The sequence below is a fragment of the Glycine soja genome, chromosome 14 (genome assembly GCF_004193775.1).
Source record: "Glycine soja cultivar W05 chromosome 14, ASM419377v2, whole genome shotgun sequence".
NCBI lineage: Eukaryota > Viridiplantae > Streptophyta > Magnoliopsida > Fabales > Fabaceae > Glycine > Glycine soja.
The window spans coordinates 47,687,516-47,706,297 of record NC_041015.1 but is presented as its reverse complement, the minus strand read 5'-3'; the positions used below and the strand labels follow the sequence as shown (position 1 = coordinate 47,706,297).

Sequence of the window (18,782 nt, the reverse complement as noted above, 5' to 3'; positions counted from 1 at the left end):
TCTATGTTCAGAATATTTCTTATGATGGCATATTTTTACATGCTTATCTTTTAACACCTGAGTGGAAGCTATGTTCTAACTTGTCATATACCGTACAAATATCTTGTTAATTACAAGATAGGAAATGATTTTTTTAGGAGTAACTTAACAAATTATAACTAATGTATTTTAAGAAAATTTGTAGTTATAATTTGTTAATTTACTCCTAAGATAGAAGTGGATGAAACACTAATACATAAAAGTATAAAACTTAAGAAATACAACTTTTTTAAAAAATTATGCAAAAGTCGTTTAAGTAAGCACGACTTTAACATAAAATAGTTTTTAAAAAAAATTAAAAGTCATTGGCTCAAACAGGACTTCAGTAATGAAAAAAAAAACCAAAAAATTTAAAAGATGGTTTCTAAAACACGATTCTATTAATTAAAATAAAAAAGTTATATTTTAAAACACGACTCATCTATATACCGTAATTTATTTAAAATTTATTCATTCCGTAATTATTTTCAAAATTTATCCCTATCACGTAAAAAAGCCGTGTATTTACCTTTAGTTTAATTTCAAATATACGACGATCTTAACCTATTGAAATTTAAAGATACATGTATCCTTATTTATAGAAGAGTAAATTTACCCTACAAGTGTCTTACCCAAGAAACAAAAGCTCTTGTACCAAACTTCAGTGATTTTAAAAACGTCACTATAACAATATTTTATATTTTGTCGTTCACTTCCCTTCATGATTCAATCCAAAAGTTATAATATGATTTTGTTCCGAAAATAAGCATAAATAAATTATGCGACTAAAGGTATCATCATCGCTAGTGATGAATAATCCCATAGATTGATCCTTTTTCTTTTTTCTAGGTAAACCCATAGATTAATCCTTAAAATTTTATGCGTCAATTGCTTCAATATCTCACTTTTCTAAGTTCTCATTTATTTTCTACACAAAATGTCATTGACATTAAATTTTTCTCACTTCATTTTTCAATGACGTTAATGACTAAAGTGAACGAATTTTTACCCATCTAGGGACTAGATAAGAATTTTTAAAAATGTCCAAGACTAAAACAACATATACAATTTTAAGGACTTATATGGGAGTTTACTCCTTTATTTATTTATGATTTCTCATTGAACGTTAAGTCATACTATCTTGATACTTACAAAAGCAGCATGGACGGATTAATTAACCTCTTAAATATTTGTGTTTAAGAATGAGTATCTCTTGTTGCATTGAAAATCATCATATATTTTTCACCTAGACTTTAAGTTGTGTATCACACCTTTCCCATTAAGTGTATCAGTATCTTAGTCATTGCCACACAGATGTAATGCTATTGGACAAGCAGCACAGCAAAAAACTGTTCACAAAATCACATATTGGAACAAAGATGCAAAGCCTTTATTGAAATTTCTTTTCCTAAATTCCATTTTGAGTTACAAAACTCCAAGAGTTTCTTGGCAAGGAAAACAAAACATAAAATAAAAGGTTGCTTGAACCTTCATGTCTTCCTACAAATATATTTATTCTAACCAAGTTCCTCTAGGTACTAACTTTGAAGCTCAGCATAAGAAGCTCAAACTCCTTCCAAAATTCCTACTCCCTACTGCTTCAGTAAGACATCCATGCTGGCCCCACACTTGTGTCTGATATGGGCATGGTAATAGCAAAACCTGATTCTGGCTGGTTAAGTTTCTCTAGAAAGTCCTTGATTAGGTTGCCTGCTATGTATGAGACTCCTGAGGCCGAAATTGCCAATGTAACATAGTATAACACAGTTTTAATATAGGATTTGGGTGCTTTGCTGGTGTAAACTTTCCCAATAGCAAGTAGAATGATGCATACAATAGATGTAGCTGCTACTGTGGCGAGCTTAACTTCGGTGTAGTAATTCTTATTGATCAACAGGCCATAGATAACAAGAGGGATAGCACCAAATATCAGGAATGATAAAACAGCTACAACAGCATGAAGCAAGAAGTTCTCTTTGCGCCCTAGTGATTCTTGATACCGATCTTGCACATTCGTTTGTGTTTGATCCCCTCCAGAGTTATCTTTTTTCAAGTCAATAAGCTGGGAAAGGGAAAAAATGAAGAGCTTTGATTAAGTTTTTGAGTTGGATTAGATTAAGAGGAAAAGGCTTGACTGAAATGAGTCCACAGTGCATTTCGGGATTTGAACACACACATGATGCATGCCAAATAGCTCCATCAACTGAGTTGTCTTAGGTGGCATGCTTGAACAAGTTTTAAACAGAGATAAATACATCATTTGCAAATGGAACTGCATAGCATCAAGGACATGACACCAAGTTTTGAAATTGCATGGAGTAATCAAGGTTAATAGTGAAATAACATTTCTCTACTTCTGTTGTTATTGAACATTGAACAACATGATAATCATATTCAAAACACGCGATATCAGCTATCAGATCATTCATTCATGCATTATGTTCTAAAATGTCCTACACATGATGATGTAAAATTAGAACATAAAAAATTGGTCATCCTTACCAATAACTAATCTTAGCATAAAATAGTATTATTAGGATTAAAGAGAGTATATACATACAGTAAGATGTTCAAAGACAGGTTACCAGAGAAGCTATGATTTAATTTTAGCCTACCATGTTATACTAGGTATTCCTACTTCCATTCTCAATAAGACTATCTCAACATGATATTTCAACTATAATTTGTTCGTGCGTGAAAAATATGTGATAAGAGAATGCCAGAGATATGATGATACAATTTATAATTATGAAATTGCGGAGCACATGGAAGGCCACTCACATTATCACCAAGGATGAAAAGTCCACCGATGATATTTGCAAATCCCAATGCTATAATATTCACTAGAATAACACAAGATCAGAAAATTAATTTGTCATCAACCAAATTTTCATCTTCTAAGATATAAAATAAAAAATTGCAAATTTGAAATAACCCCTCAAAAATATAGATACTAATCCTAGCAATTCAGCGAACCTTCTCATAAAACCAAAAGACAGTAGGCAGTTATAAATTAAAGTAAAATTACTTTAAGGATACAGATTTGAATTTGATTAATAAGCATATAAAGTTGATGGTATTATCCATGACCCTTTTATCTTTAGATATTTTTTAGCAAAGTTGTGGACACCAAACATATGAAGTCATATCATATGTGTGAAATATGATAGAGGTCATAGATGAGGAGCAACACTTTGCACTAAAGTCATGACCTATAGCCACAAAATCTTTGTGAATAGAAAAAGTCTATGTCATGGCTCCATTCAATAAATTGCAAGAGCTCTAGCTCCATTCCATGAATTATTATTGGATGAATCATGACTACAATTCAAAACTTTAGTACAAGTCAAGGTCCACACCGATGTCTTCTTCATGTAATAAAGTCACTGAGCCGTGCCTCATGCATTCAATCACATATAAGTAATAATAAAAAATTAAGTATAAGTTGTATTACATCAAATTTGTTAAAAAAATATCAAAGTTGCACCAATTGGGTGAAAAAACTTGATGTATGCTTAAAGTTATAAAATGTGCTTCAAGTACCATAAGCAGAATGTAAGTTGTAACCATGTAATTTGTTTAAACATAATGAATCTCTTTTCATCTACCACAAGGCACTTGACATTTTACATGATATACATGTAATAACTTTATACTTCAATTATATCAAGGGCCTATGGCTTAACCAGGTCCATTTACTAAGATAGGCCAAAGATTTTTTATAAGCCTATTTAACTAAAAGGCTAGGCTTTAGGCTATCTAAAAAGTCTTTTAATATTAAGAAATCAACCTATTTAAGTATATATAAATACTATAATAATGTTGATATTATTCTTATTATAACTGCATTAAATTCTTCTATAATATTTTGAAACTTTTGTTAGCTTATTTAAATGTGGCTTACCTAAAAGGCCTCACTACTAAATAGGCTTTTTAGCCAGAATAGACTTTTAAAAGGCCAGGTCAAGCCTTGAAAAAGGCTAATGCCATGTAAATTAAGGTCTTAGGTTTAGGAAATAGGTCAAGCTTATTTGAGGTAAAAGATTAACCAGATCTATTTTTACCCCTAATTATACATGTATTATCCAATTAATTGATCTTCACTCTTGAAAAGGGCATTCCACAACCCCCTAAAGGAAGAGAGAGAAACTCACATGGGGTAGCACCCGAACTAACTGCAGATGACACAATTCCTAGGCTTGTAATTGACTCAATTAAACCACCATAGACAATGCTTTTAAGTATTTCCCATCCTTGGGGTTCACCAACTTCATCTCTTGGTTGTTCACCATTTTGTACTAGAGTTCGTGGTTCTGTTATAATAGCATCTTCAGCCGGAACATCAAGTATCACATCACCACCTGCACCATAGTAAAAACTCTGATTAGTATTACACAAGAAAACCTGCAAGATTTATTTTCATTATTACAGGTAAGCAAGAATGCCGTGTGCTGGTGATTAACTGATGATATTTATTTGATGCACATACCTTTATTTTCATTTCCAGTAGGCCGATGTATTCCTTTTTCAATTTCATTTTTCACATTATCAAGTAGTGCTATATTTGGTTTTGATGGCAAGATAACATCTATTCCAGAATTTTGTTTATCACTAGCTACATCATTTGCTAGTATTGCACTGTCAGATGATTGAAGTGGTGATTGTGCTCCTTGTCCTAAAGAGTTATAACCATTCTTAACAGTTTCTGGTGTCTTGTCTCCATCTTTTGGTGACTCCTTAATGACTTGAGACCCTACAGTTGTAGAAGCAAGAAATTCAGGTTCCCTTTCAACAGGTTTCTCAATAGTAGTTTGTCCAGCTTTAACAATTGTTTCAGTTGTAGTAGCACCCGATGACATAACTTCAGCATTATCTGATTCATATGATTTGGAAAAGTGAGCAAGAAATGAATTGATGTTTAACGTAGGAAAATAAGAAAATGTACATTATGTATAATTAATAGGTGCCCAAGTGTTTTATATTTTCATTTATCTTGGACAGCAAGGCGAGCTACTCTTTTTACAAGTTTAAAGAGAGGCATGTATAATTCAATAGGAAACAGAAAACTATGCAGGTTGGGAGTGTTAATATATTAATTCTGCTAAAATAACAGGGAAAATAATTTTAGTGTATAACCATAAGACTTAAGAGATTGAAATGGATTTGTAATATCTCTTCAATCAATATGCAAATCCCTTTTCTCTCTTCTATCTTTTCTACATGGTATTCAGAGGTCTCTGATCCATTTTCATGGCTTCCGCAAACTCTGGTGTGACTCTGGTTAACACCGGCACAATTCCAACTAACGCAACTCTGGTTAACACTGGCGCAATTCTGACCAACTTCAGCACGATTCCGGTTAAATTATGTTCCGATGAATCAAGATATTCCAGCTTTGTCGTTTCCTATGAAAAATTTCTCACATCAAAGTTAAATGATAAGAGCTTTTCGCTGTGGAAACAGCAAATTGAGCCAGTGATCACTGTGCTTGGACTCAATCGTTTTTGTTGGAAATAATCCAAGTCCCACATCGACTAAAAATAATCCAACATTAGAATATATAAGTAAGGGGCAACCCTCACCCCTTGAGCTAGCTTTTGGGGTTGAGTTAGGCCTCTCACTTGACAATTGTTCGGTTTAAGGTTTTGGGTTAAGATGTCGCTCGAGGGGGAGACTATCGTGTGAAAGAGAATCACACTTGAGGGAGAGATTGTTGAAGTACAAGTGTGTTCACTTATATGGTTGCTCATGACCCATTGGTGTAAATCTTCTTCCTGATGTTTACCCCTCTCGTTCAATTCTGCTTGTTGTATGGGCAAGATTCATTGGCTTCCTTCTAAGTTTTCTCAAACTGTGTATAGTTCTCCTTTGGAATTAATATACAGTGATTTGAGGGGTGTTGCTCCTATGAATTCTCATTGTCAATTTCGTTATTATATGTCTTTTGTTGATGCTTATTCTAGATTTACTTGGATATATTTTCTAAAGAATAAATTTGATGCTTTATCTGTTTTTAAACAATTCAAATCACTTGTTGAATTGCAATTTAACAAAAACAAAATTAAAGCTATCCAAACAGATTGGGGAGGTGAATTTCGCTCTTTTTCTTCATTTTTTTCTGAGTTGGGTATCATTCATAGGCTGTCTTGTCCGCACACACACCATCAAATGATGTTGTGGAAAGAAAACATCGTCACATAGTTGAGTTAGGACTATCTCTTAGTCATGCTTCCCTTCCTCTGTCCTTTTGGGCTCATGCCTTCCTAATAGCAGTGTATCTCATAAACAGATTGCCTTCAGATCCTCTTAAGTTTGACAACCCTTACCATGTTCTTTTTCAAATTAATCCCGATTATCAGTTCTAAAGAGTGTTTGGCTGCTCTTGTTATCCTTTTTTGCGTCCTTATCACTCTCATAAACTTGAATTCAGATCCACTGAATGTGTGTTTTTGGGATACTCACCCAGTCACAAAGGCTATAAGTGCATGTCTTCTTCTGGTAGAATTTTTATTCAAAAGATGTCATTTTTAATGAACATCAATTTCCTTATCCTAAACTTTTTTCTACCTCCACTTCAATCCTATTTTTACTGTATCCTTTTCCACTATCCCACCTGTTATTGAGTCACCTTCTCATCCTCCTTCTTAAAATACATCTCAGCCTAAAAGTCAGGTCTCATCACCTTCTATTGAGTCTCATAATTCTGGTATTTCTGTCCCACAGTCCTCAGCTCATAACATAGTGTCTTCTCCTGATCTTGCTCAGTCTCCTTTTAATGATACAGCAGTTTCTACTGCTACTGAAAATGCAAATTCTGGTACTGTTCAGTCTGATGATCATTCTCAATCATCTGCAACTGAATCACAGAATTCATCACAGCAACTTCTTGTTAGACCAGAAAATATTCATCCTATGATTACAAGAGCTAAAGATGGCATAGTTCAGCCACGAATTCATCCATCTTTACTTCTTGTCCATGCTGAACCAAAGTCTGTGAAACAAGGCCTTCAAGATTCCAAGTGGCATTCTGCCATGAATGATGAGTTTCATGCTCTTCAGAAAAACAAAACATGAACTCTGGTTCCTCTTCCTCCAAATAGAAATGCTAATGGTTGTAAATGGGTGTTCAGAGTTAAAGAAAACAGTGATGGTAGTGTAAACAAGTACAAAGCTAGACTGGTGGAAAAAGGGTTTAATCAGAAGTTTGGATTTGATTTTCATGAAACCTTCTCTCCTGTGATGAAACCAGTAACAATCAGGGAGATTCTTACTTTTGCTATTACTCATAAGTGGTCCTTACAACAATTAGATGTGAATAATGCCTTCCTTAATGGTTTTTTAGAAGAGGAAGTTTATAGGATTCAACCTCCAGGTTTTGAGACATCTGATAAGTCTCTTGTGTGTAAGTTACATGAAGCCATTTATGGTTTAAAACAAGCTCCTAGAGCTTGGTTTGAGAGGCTTAAATCCACTTTACTGCAGTTTGGTTTTATTGACAGCAAGTGTGATCCATCTTTGTTCATTTATAAGACTTCATCAACAATTATTTACAGCTTAGTCTATGTGGATGATATAATTGTCACAGGCAATTCATCTTCTTTAGTTGAGAAATTGATTCAGCAACTCAATGCCACTTTCTCTCTCAAACAGATAGGTTCTTTGGATTATTTTTTGGGCATTCAGGTGCATTCTTTGTCCAGTGGAGCCCTTTTAACGACACAATCAAAGTATATCATGGATCTGTTAACTAGAACAAATATGTTGGAGGCAAAACCAATTTCATCACCTATGACTTCTAGTTGAAAGCTGTCAAAGCATGGTTCTGATCTGTTGCAAGATGCTTCCTTCTACAGATCTGTTGCTGGAGCACTTCAATATGTGACTATCACTCATCCAGAGTTAAGTTTTGCTTGTTAGGAATTTTATAATTCCTAATTAATTAATATGAGCTACATATTATATTATCATTTATATCAGTTATTTACATTTAGATGGATTCAATATAAAGTGATCTAATTCAATGAGTCCAATAGACTGACAACAAAAAATTGATATGGACTTAATGAACGGAAACCAGTTTGGCCCATTAGAGGATAATGAGAATCCTAATAGGTTAAAATCTAAGACATGGTTATGGTCCCCAAGACACCAAATCAAGAAACAGTTTCTCCTCTCCCCCTAAAGAAAATGAAGGTCCCATAAGGAAAGAGGTGATTTGGTTGAGAAAGGTCATTAAACCAATTGTTCGTGACCGCTGTAAGATTTCGCTGCATGTTGATCAAGCTCTATGGATCCAGGTATTCCTTAAAACCTCTTTGATAATCTGACGTAATGTGTTTTGGTACTCATTTGGTATTTTATAAGGTTTATTAAAAATTCCAACATTGTTGTCAATAAAGTTTGCCGGTTCATGTCTTCACCTCTTGAATCCCACTAGACAGCTGTAAAAAAATTCAAAGGTATCTCAAGGGTGCTTTACACTCAGGACTTGTTCTATATCCTGCCTCACCTCATCAATCTCTTCCCATTCGAGGTTTTTGTGATTCTGACTGGGCTTCAGACCCTGATGATAGGCATTCTACTTCTGGTGCAGCACTGTATGTTGGTCCAAACTTGGTATCTTGGTGGTCCAGAAAGCTGAAAGTGGTCTCTCGATCCAGTACAGAGGCAGAATACAGAAGTTTGGCTGCTGTCACAGCTGATATTCTATGGATTCAGACTCTTCAGGAACTTGCAGTTCCTCATATCACACCGCTTGTGCTCTGTGATAATTCCAGTGCTGTTCAATTAGCACATAATCCAGTTCTGCATGCTAGAACAAAACACATGGAGTTGGATGTATTTTTTGTTCAGGAAAAAGTTCTGACTAAGCAGCTAGCAGTTCAACATATTCCTGGAACAGACCAATGGGCAGATTTACTTACTAAGCCCTTGTCTCCTACTCGGTTTGCTTATTTGAGTTCCAAAACTCAATGTTGCTGAACTTCTTTGGTTTCTCAGCCCCATTGAGTTTGGGGGGGCTGTGAATAACTCAGGTTAGCTTAATAAACTGTAGTTAGTTGACAGTTGTCATTAGTTAGATGACAAGTGTATCTCTGCAGTATAAGTACTGCGTTTGTAAGAGATTGAAGTGGCTTTGTAATATCTCTTAAATCAATATACAAATCCCTTATTCCTTTTTTTTTTATACAAGACTTGGCTTGTTCTTTTTTAATCACGAATTATTTCAAAGTAACTAGCATTCAAATAATTGAGCCAATGATAGTGTGCCTTCTTTATTAATAAGGAAGGCATTTCCAGATGGATAGCATATTTCTATTGCTATATTCATAATGCACAATTGAGAAAGTTTAACACTTTCCTAGATTCTGTTTTGAAAGGACCTCATATTTAAATCAAATAAAGCTCAAGGAATTATTATCTTTAGTTCTCAAGCATACCTGTCCTTATTATGTCCACTGAAGCATTCTTTTTCTCTCCCTCACTGATTATCCAGTTTTCAGCCAGTAATTGTTTCTTTGCCGAAAAATCTATGGAATCCTGCACAACACTCTGCACTCCGTTCATCAAATCACCAGCACCTTTTGTACCAGATTGTATAGATGACAAATCATTCTGAAACAATGAGTCAAGACATTTTCGGTCAGCCAATGGCCTATCTCTTGACGCTGTATGGAGTTTGATACCATTTTCTATTCATGATTCAATCTATATTGACTTACTGTTGATGACATCAGAGAATTCATCCCTCCATGTCCATGATTAATATTTGACGTAGGTTTTACATTCTTAATATCAGATGTATCAGCAAGTGGACCTTTTGAATGACCGATTTCAGGGGAGCTTGGTTCATCATTAGAAGTTAATGTTGAGTTAGGCTGCTCGGCAGAACCAGTTCCAGAATATTCAAGGGGTGCATCACCTACGTAATTTATATCAAGAAAATGGGCAAATTGGAGACAGAAAGATTTCATAACAAAAAGTTTCAAACTGAAGTGAGCATTCACTGCAAACTAAATGCATGGTTTCCAACCATATTTCTCAGTTTACATTTTATATGGCTCAACTATTCATGAAAATGTTGGAAAGGAAAATATGTGAAACTCTATTAATAGAAGATTCAACCGGGAAGTAAACCACAAGGAGTGTAGAGAATTTGAAATGCTTCAGAAACAGGTTTCAGTTAGCTCAAATATAAGATTTAAATAAATATATAAACATATAATGTTATCCATTTTCCATTGTAAAAATATCTTCACAAATGACTGACAATACTATTATTGCAAACGTCAAACATGAAATGAATTAAGACTCTAAAACAATTATAACAGTAGCATAGTTAGGGTGGAAGCCCCACGGCACAGCCCTTGGTGGGGCCAATCTTCAAATAAGCATCATTGTAAAAGTGACTTCTCTTATAAGTATCAGTATAATAATAATGATTAAAAAAATTTGCTTACTAGTTTTTGAACCCTTCTTCCAAGGAAATAGAGATATGAGCCAATTTGCATTGGAGCCTTGTGGAATTGAAGGATTCTGCAAATTGCTTGCAGGTATACTTGGTAGATTTCGTGCACTTTCACTCTTATTGGCACCATCGAAACGGAACCTATCAAAACATTTTCCTATCCAGAATGACAAGATTATTAAGTTCACATAGATGACAAGCATATAATCATCACAGATAAATCAAGATATGTCAAAAGAAAACTTCTAGTTTGCACTAATGTTACTATCATAATTTTTAGTGATATAAAAAATTTGTTAGCCTTCACCTAATAGCGTAACCTTTAGGTTGAGTTGGTACTTGACAATGACCTTCAAGCATATCAGAAAACATATGAATGTTTAATTCATAATCAGATCTCTTTAAATGGCATACTTTTATGCGTCTAAGTTCATAGTAAAGCTTCCTTGACATTACATCTTTAAGTCATTAAACCTAAAGAAGTTCAGATTCCCTCCTGTTGTTATTACCTTTTCAGAAGTTTTATTCTTTTTTTGAAGATTGGCATGTCCTTGAAATGCTTTGATCACAGAAAAGGTAACCCACTTACCACTAGGAATAAAGAAGCTGAGGCATGCTAAACATCTGAAAACTTCTGGTTCTTCGTGAGGTTGATTATTATCAGCAGATGGCTCTGGACTAAGAATACCAGGTTCAGGCGTTATATTTGCATGAACACCTTGCTTGGCTTCGGGTTGTGCAGAACTATCTGGCAGCTCTGAGCTGCCTCTAGTCTGTAACTCATCACACTTGGCTTCGTTGTCTAAATTATGAGTATTCTCCGGCTTATCACGCTTGGGTTTGCTGCCTGATTTTTTAGTGTTCCTTTTTCTTTTTGTGAGGATAACCCTTTTAGTAATGCAAGAACTGCAGTTAGGACAGAACAAGTCATGCGTCTCTTGTTTTGCTAATACTGCCTCAACATCAAATTCTTCCAGTTGTGGATCAATCTCTTCTATCAGGTTAGGAGCTTCCTTTGTACTAGTTTCTTCAGGAAAATTTGTAACAGCTGTAGCTTGTATGTCAGATGAATTATGTAAATGAGATATTTCTGTAACAGAAGGGAGCTTGTCGTCCACAGTTTTCATACATTGATTGGTGATTTCACTGCATAGACTATTCTGAACAACTGACTGATCCGCTTGTACATCAAAGTCTCTCTCCCCCAGATTTGTTGGATGGACAGACCAAAAAGCATCACCATTTTGAACTCCATTAACTTCATCATCTACAAAATGGCACATATAACTATTTCAATACCAAATAGCTAACAGAAAATAAAAACTAGGATCACATTATTATAAATGCTCAAAATGAGTTTCAAAGACACGGCTATTACAGATTCCTCTATGCTATTCATACAGAGCTAACATTATATTGTAAATCAATATAGAGAATCCATCCCATTGAAAGACTATTCAACTATGCTGGTCAGATGAGAACTGCCAATGTGTGTTCTAGAATCTTGGCATCTACTGACCTTTAGTATCACAAACAAAAAATGGTCCATGTTGAATCATAGTTTTGACAGTCATCAAGTCAGGGTAACCCTTAAGATTCCAATTTGGCACAGTCCAAGGACTGTCAAATCGCTTGGTCCATGTGCAGTGGTGACATTTCCACATTCCTTCAAGCATAAAAAAGCGACAACATGTTTACTAAACATAAGAAAATAAAAAACTAATTCCCAGAAATTTGATAAAAGAATAACATTTCAGCCAAGCATAATTTGTGTCCTATTTTTGGGTTAGTTCCAGTTAACTTGTGTATACTTGGTATATCTTTGTTCATAAGTTATTGGTACTCATGAGACAAGCTAGGAAAGGCAATTTGAGGTCCACAACACCAATATGGATCAAGCACTGCCTTCAACTACCCAGACACAGACTAATGTTAACCTAAACCCTGGAAAGAGACAGAACTTCAGAACAACTAGACTAGGACTTACGGTTTTAAAAACAGGTATGCAACTGCATTTTTGGCCGCAAAGTCAAGGTTTTCGGAGTCACCCTGACTATAATTGCAGCTGCATCAGTGGTATTTATTCACAATTTCCCAAGACATCAAAGATTGCACCTATGACTGCAACCACAATTTAAAACCTTGCTATAACTAATGCACACATTACAATTCACACCACAACTTGGTAACATAATTTGAGGAAAAGCATTGGGAATGAAAGTGATGCAGCAATAAACACTCAATAGTGATTTCCTGAAAAATGTATTAAATAATTTAGCAAGCCAAAAGAGGACTGCACTCTATCAACCAAAAAACTGATCCTTTCTCCAAAATAGGATGCTATAGTACAGAAAAAGAAAGAAACTTTAGAGAGAGAGAGGTACCTTGTTGCTCATCAAAGTAAACACTGTTCTTATTCTGTGACACAACAACACCAGTTATGGCCTCTCCATTTGTTTCTGCTCCTGCAAATTCTGCCACTTGTGCAAGCCCAGCAGCTGCATAATCTACTATATCACCATTAACATGGTTGCAATTTTCACCAACATCTCCTCTCTCTGCAACTTCTTCCTCTTTTTGAACAGGAGATCCATTTGGGGGGGCTACTGAACAAATTCTATTACTATGCTCACTGCCATTGCTACTAGAAGAAGAGGAGGAGGAGGAGGATGTAAATGTTACTTCCTCCATAATAAGATTGCCCTTGTTATGTGACACAGTTTGCTTTCTTATCAAAGCACCATCTTCCATAATTTCTTCTCCTTCTTCTTCATCATGAGGATGCACTATCCATTGATGTCCTTCCTGTTCCATTGATGGTGGCAACCCCAGAAGGAAACAGACACAGAAACTATGGCAAGATTGGATTTTTTTGGGAGAAGCAAAGGTGTTGGGTGGAAATTTAAAGGCTTCCTAACTCTCTGAGAGTTGAGTCTTTTGCATTAATGCTAGACTGCAACCCCTTCCAACCACAACCCGCAAGGAAAATTAAGGTATAAAATATTGCTCGAGTCTTGAAGAAAAATATAATCAGTGTTCATGTCAACTTGTTTTAAGCTTGAGAACAAAACATAAGAAATAAAGAATTTTACTAAAAATGTTCCTTTTTATCATAATTTATTATTATTTAATTACAAATTATTAATTTCTATAATTATTAGCATATTTAAAATCATTTTAATCACTATTGAGCATATACAGATAAATTAACACGAAGTTATTTTAATTTAACAACTAGTATTGAGCATGAGATCCAGAAACATAATCGCATTATATATTTGGAACTAGAATTTTATTGCTTGTAATTGTAACTTCTCTATCTAATTACTCAATTCGAACAACATTTCCTTCCATAAAAAATGTGATGTTAAATAAAAAAATAATTTTAATTAGTTGCCAGGGTATTTACAGGTACACAATCCATGAACTTTGTTCCTACTGAAAATCTGTTTTTTCTGATGTTATCTGAACATTAAACAAAACTGTTCAGATGATAATGGGACCGGCTAGGATCTCCATGACGATGACCTTAATAGTAAACTAAGAAACAATTGTCTTTCTAGGGTGATTTAGTTGAAGATAAAAAATTAATACTGCTGGTTTCACATTTTTTTATTTTAATTCGAATATTTCTTTTTAATTTTTTCATTCTTTTGCTTTTCACACAATCAAACACACCTTTAGTTTCCATTACATGTGGGTGTTTTAGTTTTTCAAGTTTTTTTAAGTTAATTAGATTATTTTATTTTTAAAATTAGGTAAATTTAATTTTATTTTTTTTAACTCTAAAATAATTATTTCTTATTAATTCAACATTTAAAAGTTTATAGTCAAAAAATTAGAAAACATTCTTTTACAATGTTGGTTAAATCTTAAGGTTTGTCTCTATCTTTATGTTAACTCACTTAAAAAAATAGAAAACATTGAAAAAATTTAAAAAGTTTTATGAGGTAAGATTAATTTTTTTTATTGAAATGTGAGATTAAAATTTAATGAGTGAAAAATTATATATATTTTTTATTTTGGATAAAATTTAATGGTATAGTTGGTTAATTCTGGATTAAAAAGGGTTTAAATATTTCAATTATTTTAATTAGTGAAAATTTGAATAAAATAAGAAGTTGAAATTTTTTTAATAGGAAAATAAAAATAAAAGGATCAAAATTATTTAATTCTAAAAACACAAAAAACTTAATTAAATAAAAATAAATAAATATAAAATGTAATCAATGAAATCAAAATTTAAAACTATTTGAATGTAATTAAGTAAAAAAGAATGTAGAAGAAAATGGAAATCTATAGAATAAATCAATAACGGAAAAGGAAAAAATTAACTTCCATATGCAAAGAGACTGTTTCCGGATTCGAACCCATGACCAACAAGTCACCAAGGCACAACTTTACCGCTACACCAGGGCTCGCCCTCAACAGAAAAGGAAAAAATATATAAAAAAAAAAATCCTCCAAATTCTCCTCTCTTTTTTTTTTTATAAATTTTTGTTTTACTGTACTAACTACCATAATGTACAATGTACAGTATCATAACAAAACTGCATTCATACACCAACAAGATGATAATCATGTTTGAAGTGGAAACTCACGTCTGCCTAAGCAAAGTAAGCATTAAGTATCAAGATCTTGTAACTATTGTTGTTGTCCACAAAGCACAACAAAACATCCCAACTAACAAACACAGCCGTAAAACTTTAATTCAGTGGAAACGTGATAGCTAGAAAATGTTGTACCAAATACTAATGATTTCATGCCAGGAAGGTATAATAATACATAAAATAAAATAAATTATGTAACCTTAAAGTAGGGTTCACGTGGTTGCTACTTCTAAAATACTTCGGAATAAATTCTAAAATTAAATATAAAACTCTTAAATTATGATTTTAGTTTTTTAATAAAAAATTTACTTAACTTTTGTGCTTCATTAATTTAATACATGTAAAAATAGTATTCGTGGTTAATTGTTAACATAATGTTGCCATGATTAATGAAGTATGATATCATTTGTTAAACTAACAATATATATATATATATATATATATATATATATATATATATATATATCAATTCTTGAAAATTGTTAAATTTCAATTTTGATTCCTATTTTTTCATATCAATTCTTATTTAATAAAAAATGATGGATTTCAATTCTTATTAATTGTTAATTATTAATGGAGTTTAAGGGTCCACGTCAATACTCTCTATATATTACTAAGCATTTTAATACATATGAGGTCATCCTTTTGAATTTACATGACTAAGCAAACATTTCTCCACCCTAATCATCAAACTCAACCCTACCAATGCTAGCGTAATGTTGTCTTTTTAGAGCTAAATGAAATTTGTTATATCATCATATATGCGGCACCATTCTTTAGTATTTATCTTTTATTACACTCTTGGCTGTATACAATACTTATAGCTTACCCTCTTGTGACTAATCAATTTGTTTTGATTAAATTTTCTTTTTGAAGTTAGAGTCTATAAAATAAATGAATCTCATTAGAGTTACAAATTGTGAATGTTACTAGTTGTGAACATTTCAAGTGAATCAACGATAAAGAAAAAAAAAGGTCAAAAATTAAAATTTTCTACTTTTATAAGAGTAAAACATTTATTTAATTCTTTTAAAAAACACTTATTTAATCCTTTACTTTATCATGTGTGATCGATAATATATTCTTTATTAGTCACACAAATATTATATTATTATTGTGTGATAAAGATCACTTTTACATATATTAAAATTAATAATATATCACCAATTAATCCACGTGATATTAAATTTTGTTTCCATAAATAATGTCTCATATTCAAATATTATAAAATGAAAAAAATATGATTAAAAAGAAATTTTTTATTAATAGTGTTAAAAGTGATCAGACAGATTTTTTGATAAAAATTAGTTATTAATAAAATGAGTGAATATTTCATACCAATAACATAAAAATAAAAATAATAATAGACTAAATTTAAATAGAAAATTATTAAAAATTAAAAAATTTGTAGTAACTAAAAAGTCTCATGGTTGACTTGGCTTTTATTATGTAATCCATATTCCATACGACCATACCCTAGAGAGTGGGGCGTTGGTGGGGTTCACATGGTGCTGCTTTAAAGATAATAGCAGTAGTACTTTGTAGTAATAAATTTTAATAAATAAAAGTTGGCATATTTGACTGTCGTGTGATTCAGATCCTCAAGAATTGGTCGTTGGATATGGCAAAGTTGAGAGAGATCATACGTACGCGGGCCATGAAGGATTTTGGCGTTTGGGTTTGGATCAAATAAGATTCAGACAAGTTATTCTAGTTTGGTTGTTGGTTTTGAATTTGATGTCATTGTCACGTTTGAACCAATATGCTGCATTATCTCGTGTGAGTTTGAGATATAGCCAAATACGTGCTGAACTTCAGTGTCCATAAAACATGGAAACTAATCTATTCACTTTGTCAACACTCTTCCCTCGTTTATTTCAATACCATTACCAGCAATAAAATACTAGTGTGGATGTGTCCATTGTTATTCACAAGGCGTTTTATTTAATAAATATAATGTATATTTTAAATTTATTACATATTGTTGTCACATATATTATTAAATATAAGTATGAAATTTCATTTTTTTTAACGAGAAAATACATTAAACTTAAATCTACATCTAATTTAAATTATAATAATTTTTTTTACAAATCACATATATCATCCAAAAAAAATCTTACTTGAGTCAAGTAAAATAATCGTAGACAATATAGTTTGAGAAAAATAATTATGCATCATGTAAAAAGTTTTACACAATTACAATCTATTATATATGATAAGTTTGTTAACTTTTAAAATAATTATTGTAAAGTAATTTAGATGGTAATTTTATGATTGGATGACCGTATGAAACTATTTTATATTGTCTGATCATAAACATTAAATTCATATAATTTTCATCCAAATATTTAACATATATTATGACTTATGAGAATTATCCAGGTAATTCAACAAAAAAACATATCTTACAAGAATAACAATAATAAAAATAAGAATAACATATCTCAATTGTTAAATTAGATTAGAATATTAAATGATTGAAATTAAAAGACTTATTTACAACAACAATCAATGTTGTTAACATTGTTATCACAATCATCTTTATTATTATCATGATCACCACGTCACTAACACCATGTTACAATGGCAACAACACAATAGTGATATGGAGGTAGTGATAATAATAATAATAATCTTATGATAATTATGGCTATAATTAGGTCTTTTAATCTAAATTATTTAACTTAATTTAATCACCAAATTCAGTTATTCTCGTTTTCTTCCCAAAAGATTATTCTTATATGAAACACCCCATCCCCGCATATTATGTTTGGGAAAGTAAAATAACAAGCTAAGTTAGAATTAAAAATGTTAACTAAAAGTTAATTTTTAACTAAAATCTATTAAATTAATTAATTTCTTAATAATATAAAATTAATTTATTAAACAACAAATACTCGGTTAAATTAGTCTTTGGATTGACTAATAAATATAAAAGAACAAGTTTATATTTACATTTTATTTTTCTATATTCAAATAAACTTATGTAACATAAACATATTACATCTAATGAGTATTAAGTAAAATATTTTCTCATTAATAAAAAAAAGTAAGATAGTTACATAAAGATAAACACATTAATTTGCCAAACACGTCTAGTTAAAAAAAACTTGTAAATTTAGCAAATAAAATACAAATTAACCGAAATAACTTCTCAAACGCACTCATTTTTATTTCAAATTGAGACATTAAGCACATTATGTAAAATCGAGCCATTAAGTATATTATCTAGTCTACAAATTAAGACCCGCAAAAGTTTGACGAAACATTATTATTTCTGGTTGAGATATTTATTTCTCACCCATCCCCTTTCCAGATACATTTAATTAGGGAGTGTATGAATTGTGAAGTACTCTTTGCATTCTATTTTATTTGTGCACTGTATAGAAACCAGCATAGTTTGATCAAGTTTGATGGAACATTATTATTTCTGGTTGAGATATTTCTTTCTCACCCAACCCGTTTACACATGCATTTAGCTAGGGAGTCTGCACGTACTTTTTCCAATTCTATTTTATTTGTTGCACTATAAGTTAGTGAAAGAAAAAATATGACGCCCCTTCAGTCTTCAGATAATATTGATTATATGTGAAAATTTGCATTTAACTAGATTTTATTATTTACTGAAATAGGAGGTTTAATTTTTATGCCTTATTTGTATAAAAAAAAATTATTCTGTTAAC

The 18,782-nt window shown here is 32.1% G+C and overlaps 1 protein-coding gene across 6 annotated transcripts; it reads right to left on the bottom strand.

The window, feature by feature from the left end:
• Positions 1–1,384: 1,384 nt before the first annotated feature.
• LOC114385054 (membrane protein of ER body-like protein) lies at positions 1,385–13,540 on the bottom strand. Of its 6 annotated transcripts, none has more exons than XM_028344993.1 (10): positions 12,871–13,536; positions 12,006–12,152; positions 11,076–11,753; positions 10,479–10,643; positions 9,741–9,940; positions 9,459–9,633; positions 4,508–4,891; positions 4,173–4,379; positions 2,800–2,861; positions 1,385–2,080 (listed from the first exon to the last, which is right to left on the bottom strand). In XM_028344993.1, the coding sequence occupies exons 1-10, from the start codon at positions 13,298–13,300 to the stop codon at positions 1,619–1,621; spliced, it is 2,910 nt and encodes a 969-aa protein (XP_028200794.1). In that variant the 5' UTR covers positions 13,301–13,536; the 3' UTR covers positions 1,385–1,618. The 6 variants fall into 6 exon arrangements, with proteins under 6 accessions (XP_028200794.1, XP_028200795.1, XP_028200798.1 ...); XM_028344994.1 differs by having other exon boundaries at positions 4,508–4,771; XM_028344997.1 differs by lacking the exon at positions 4,508–4,891 and having other exon boundaries at positions 9,459–9,485; positions 9,546–9,633; positions 12,871–13,534.
• Between the last annotated feature and the right edge of the window lie 5,242 nt (positions 13,541–18,782).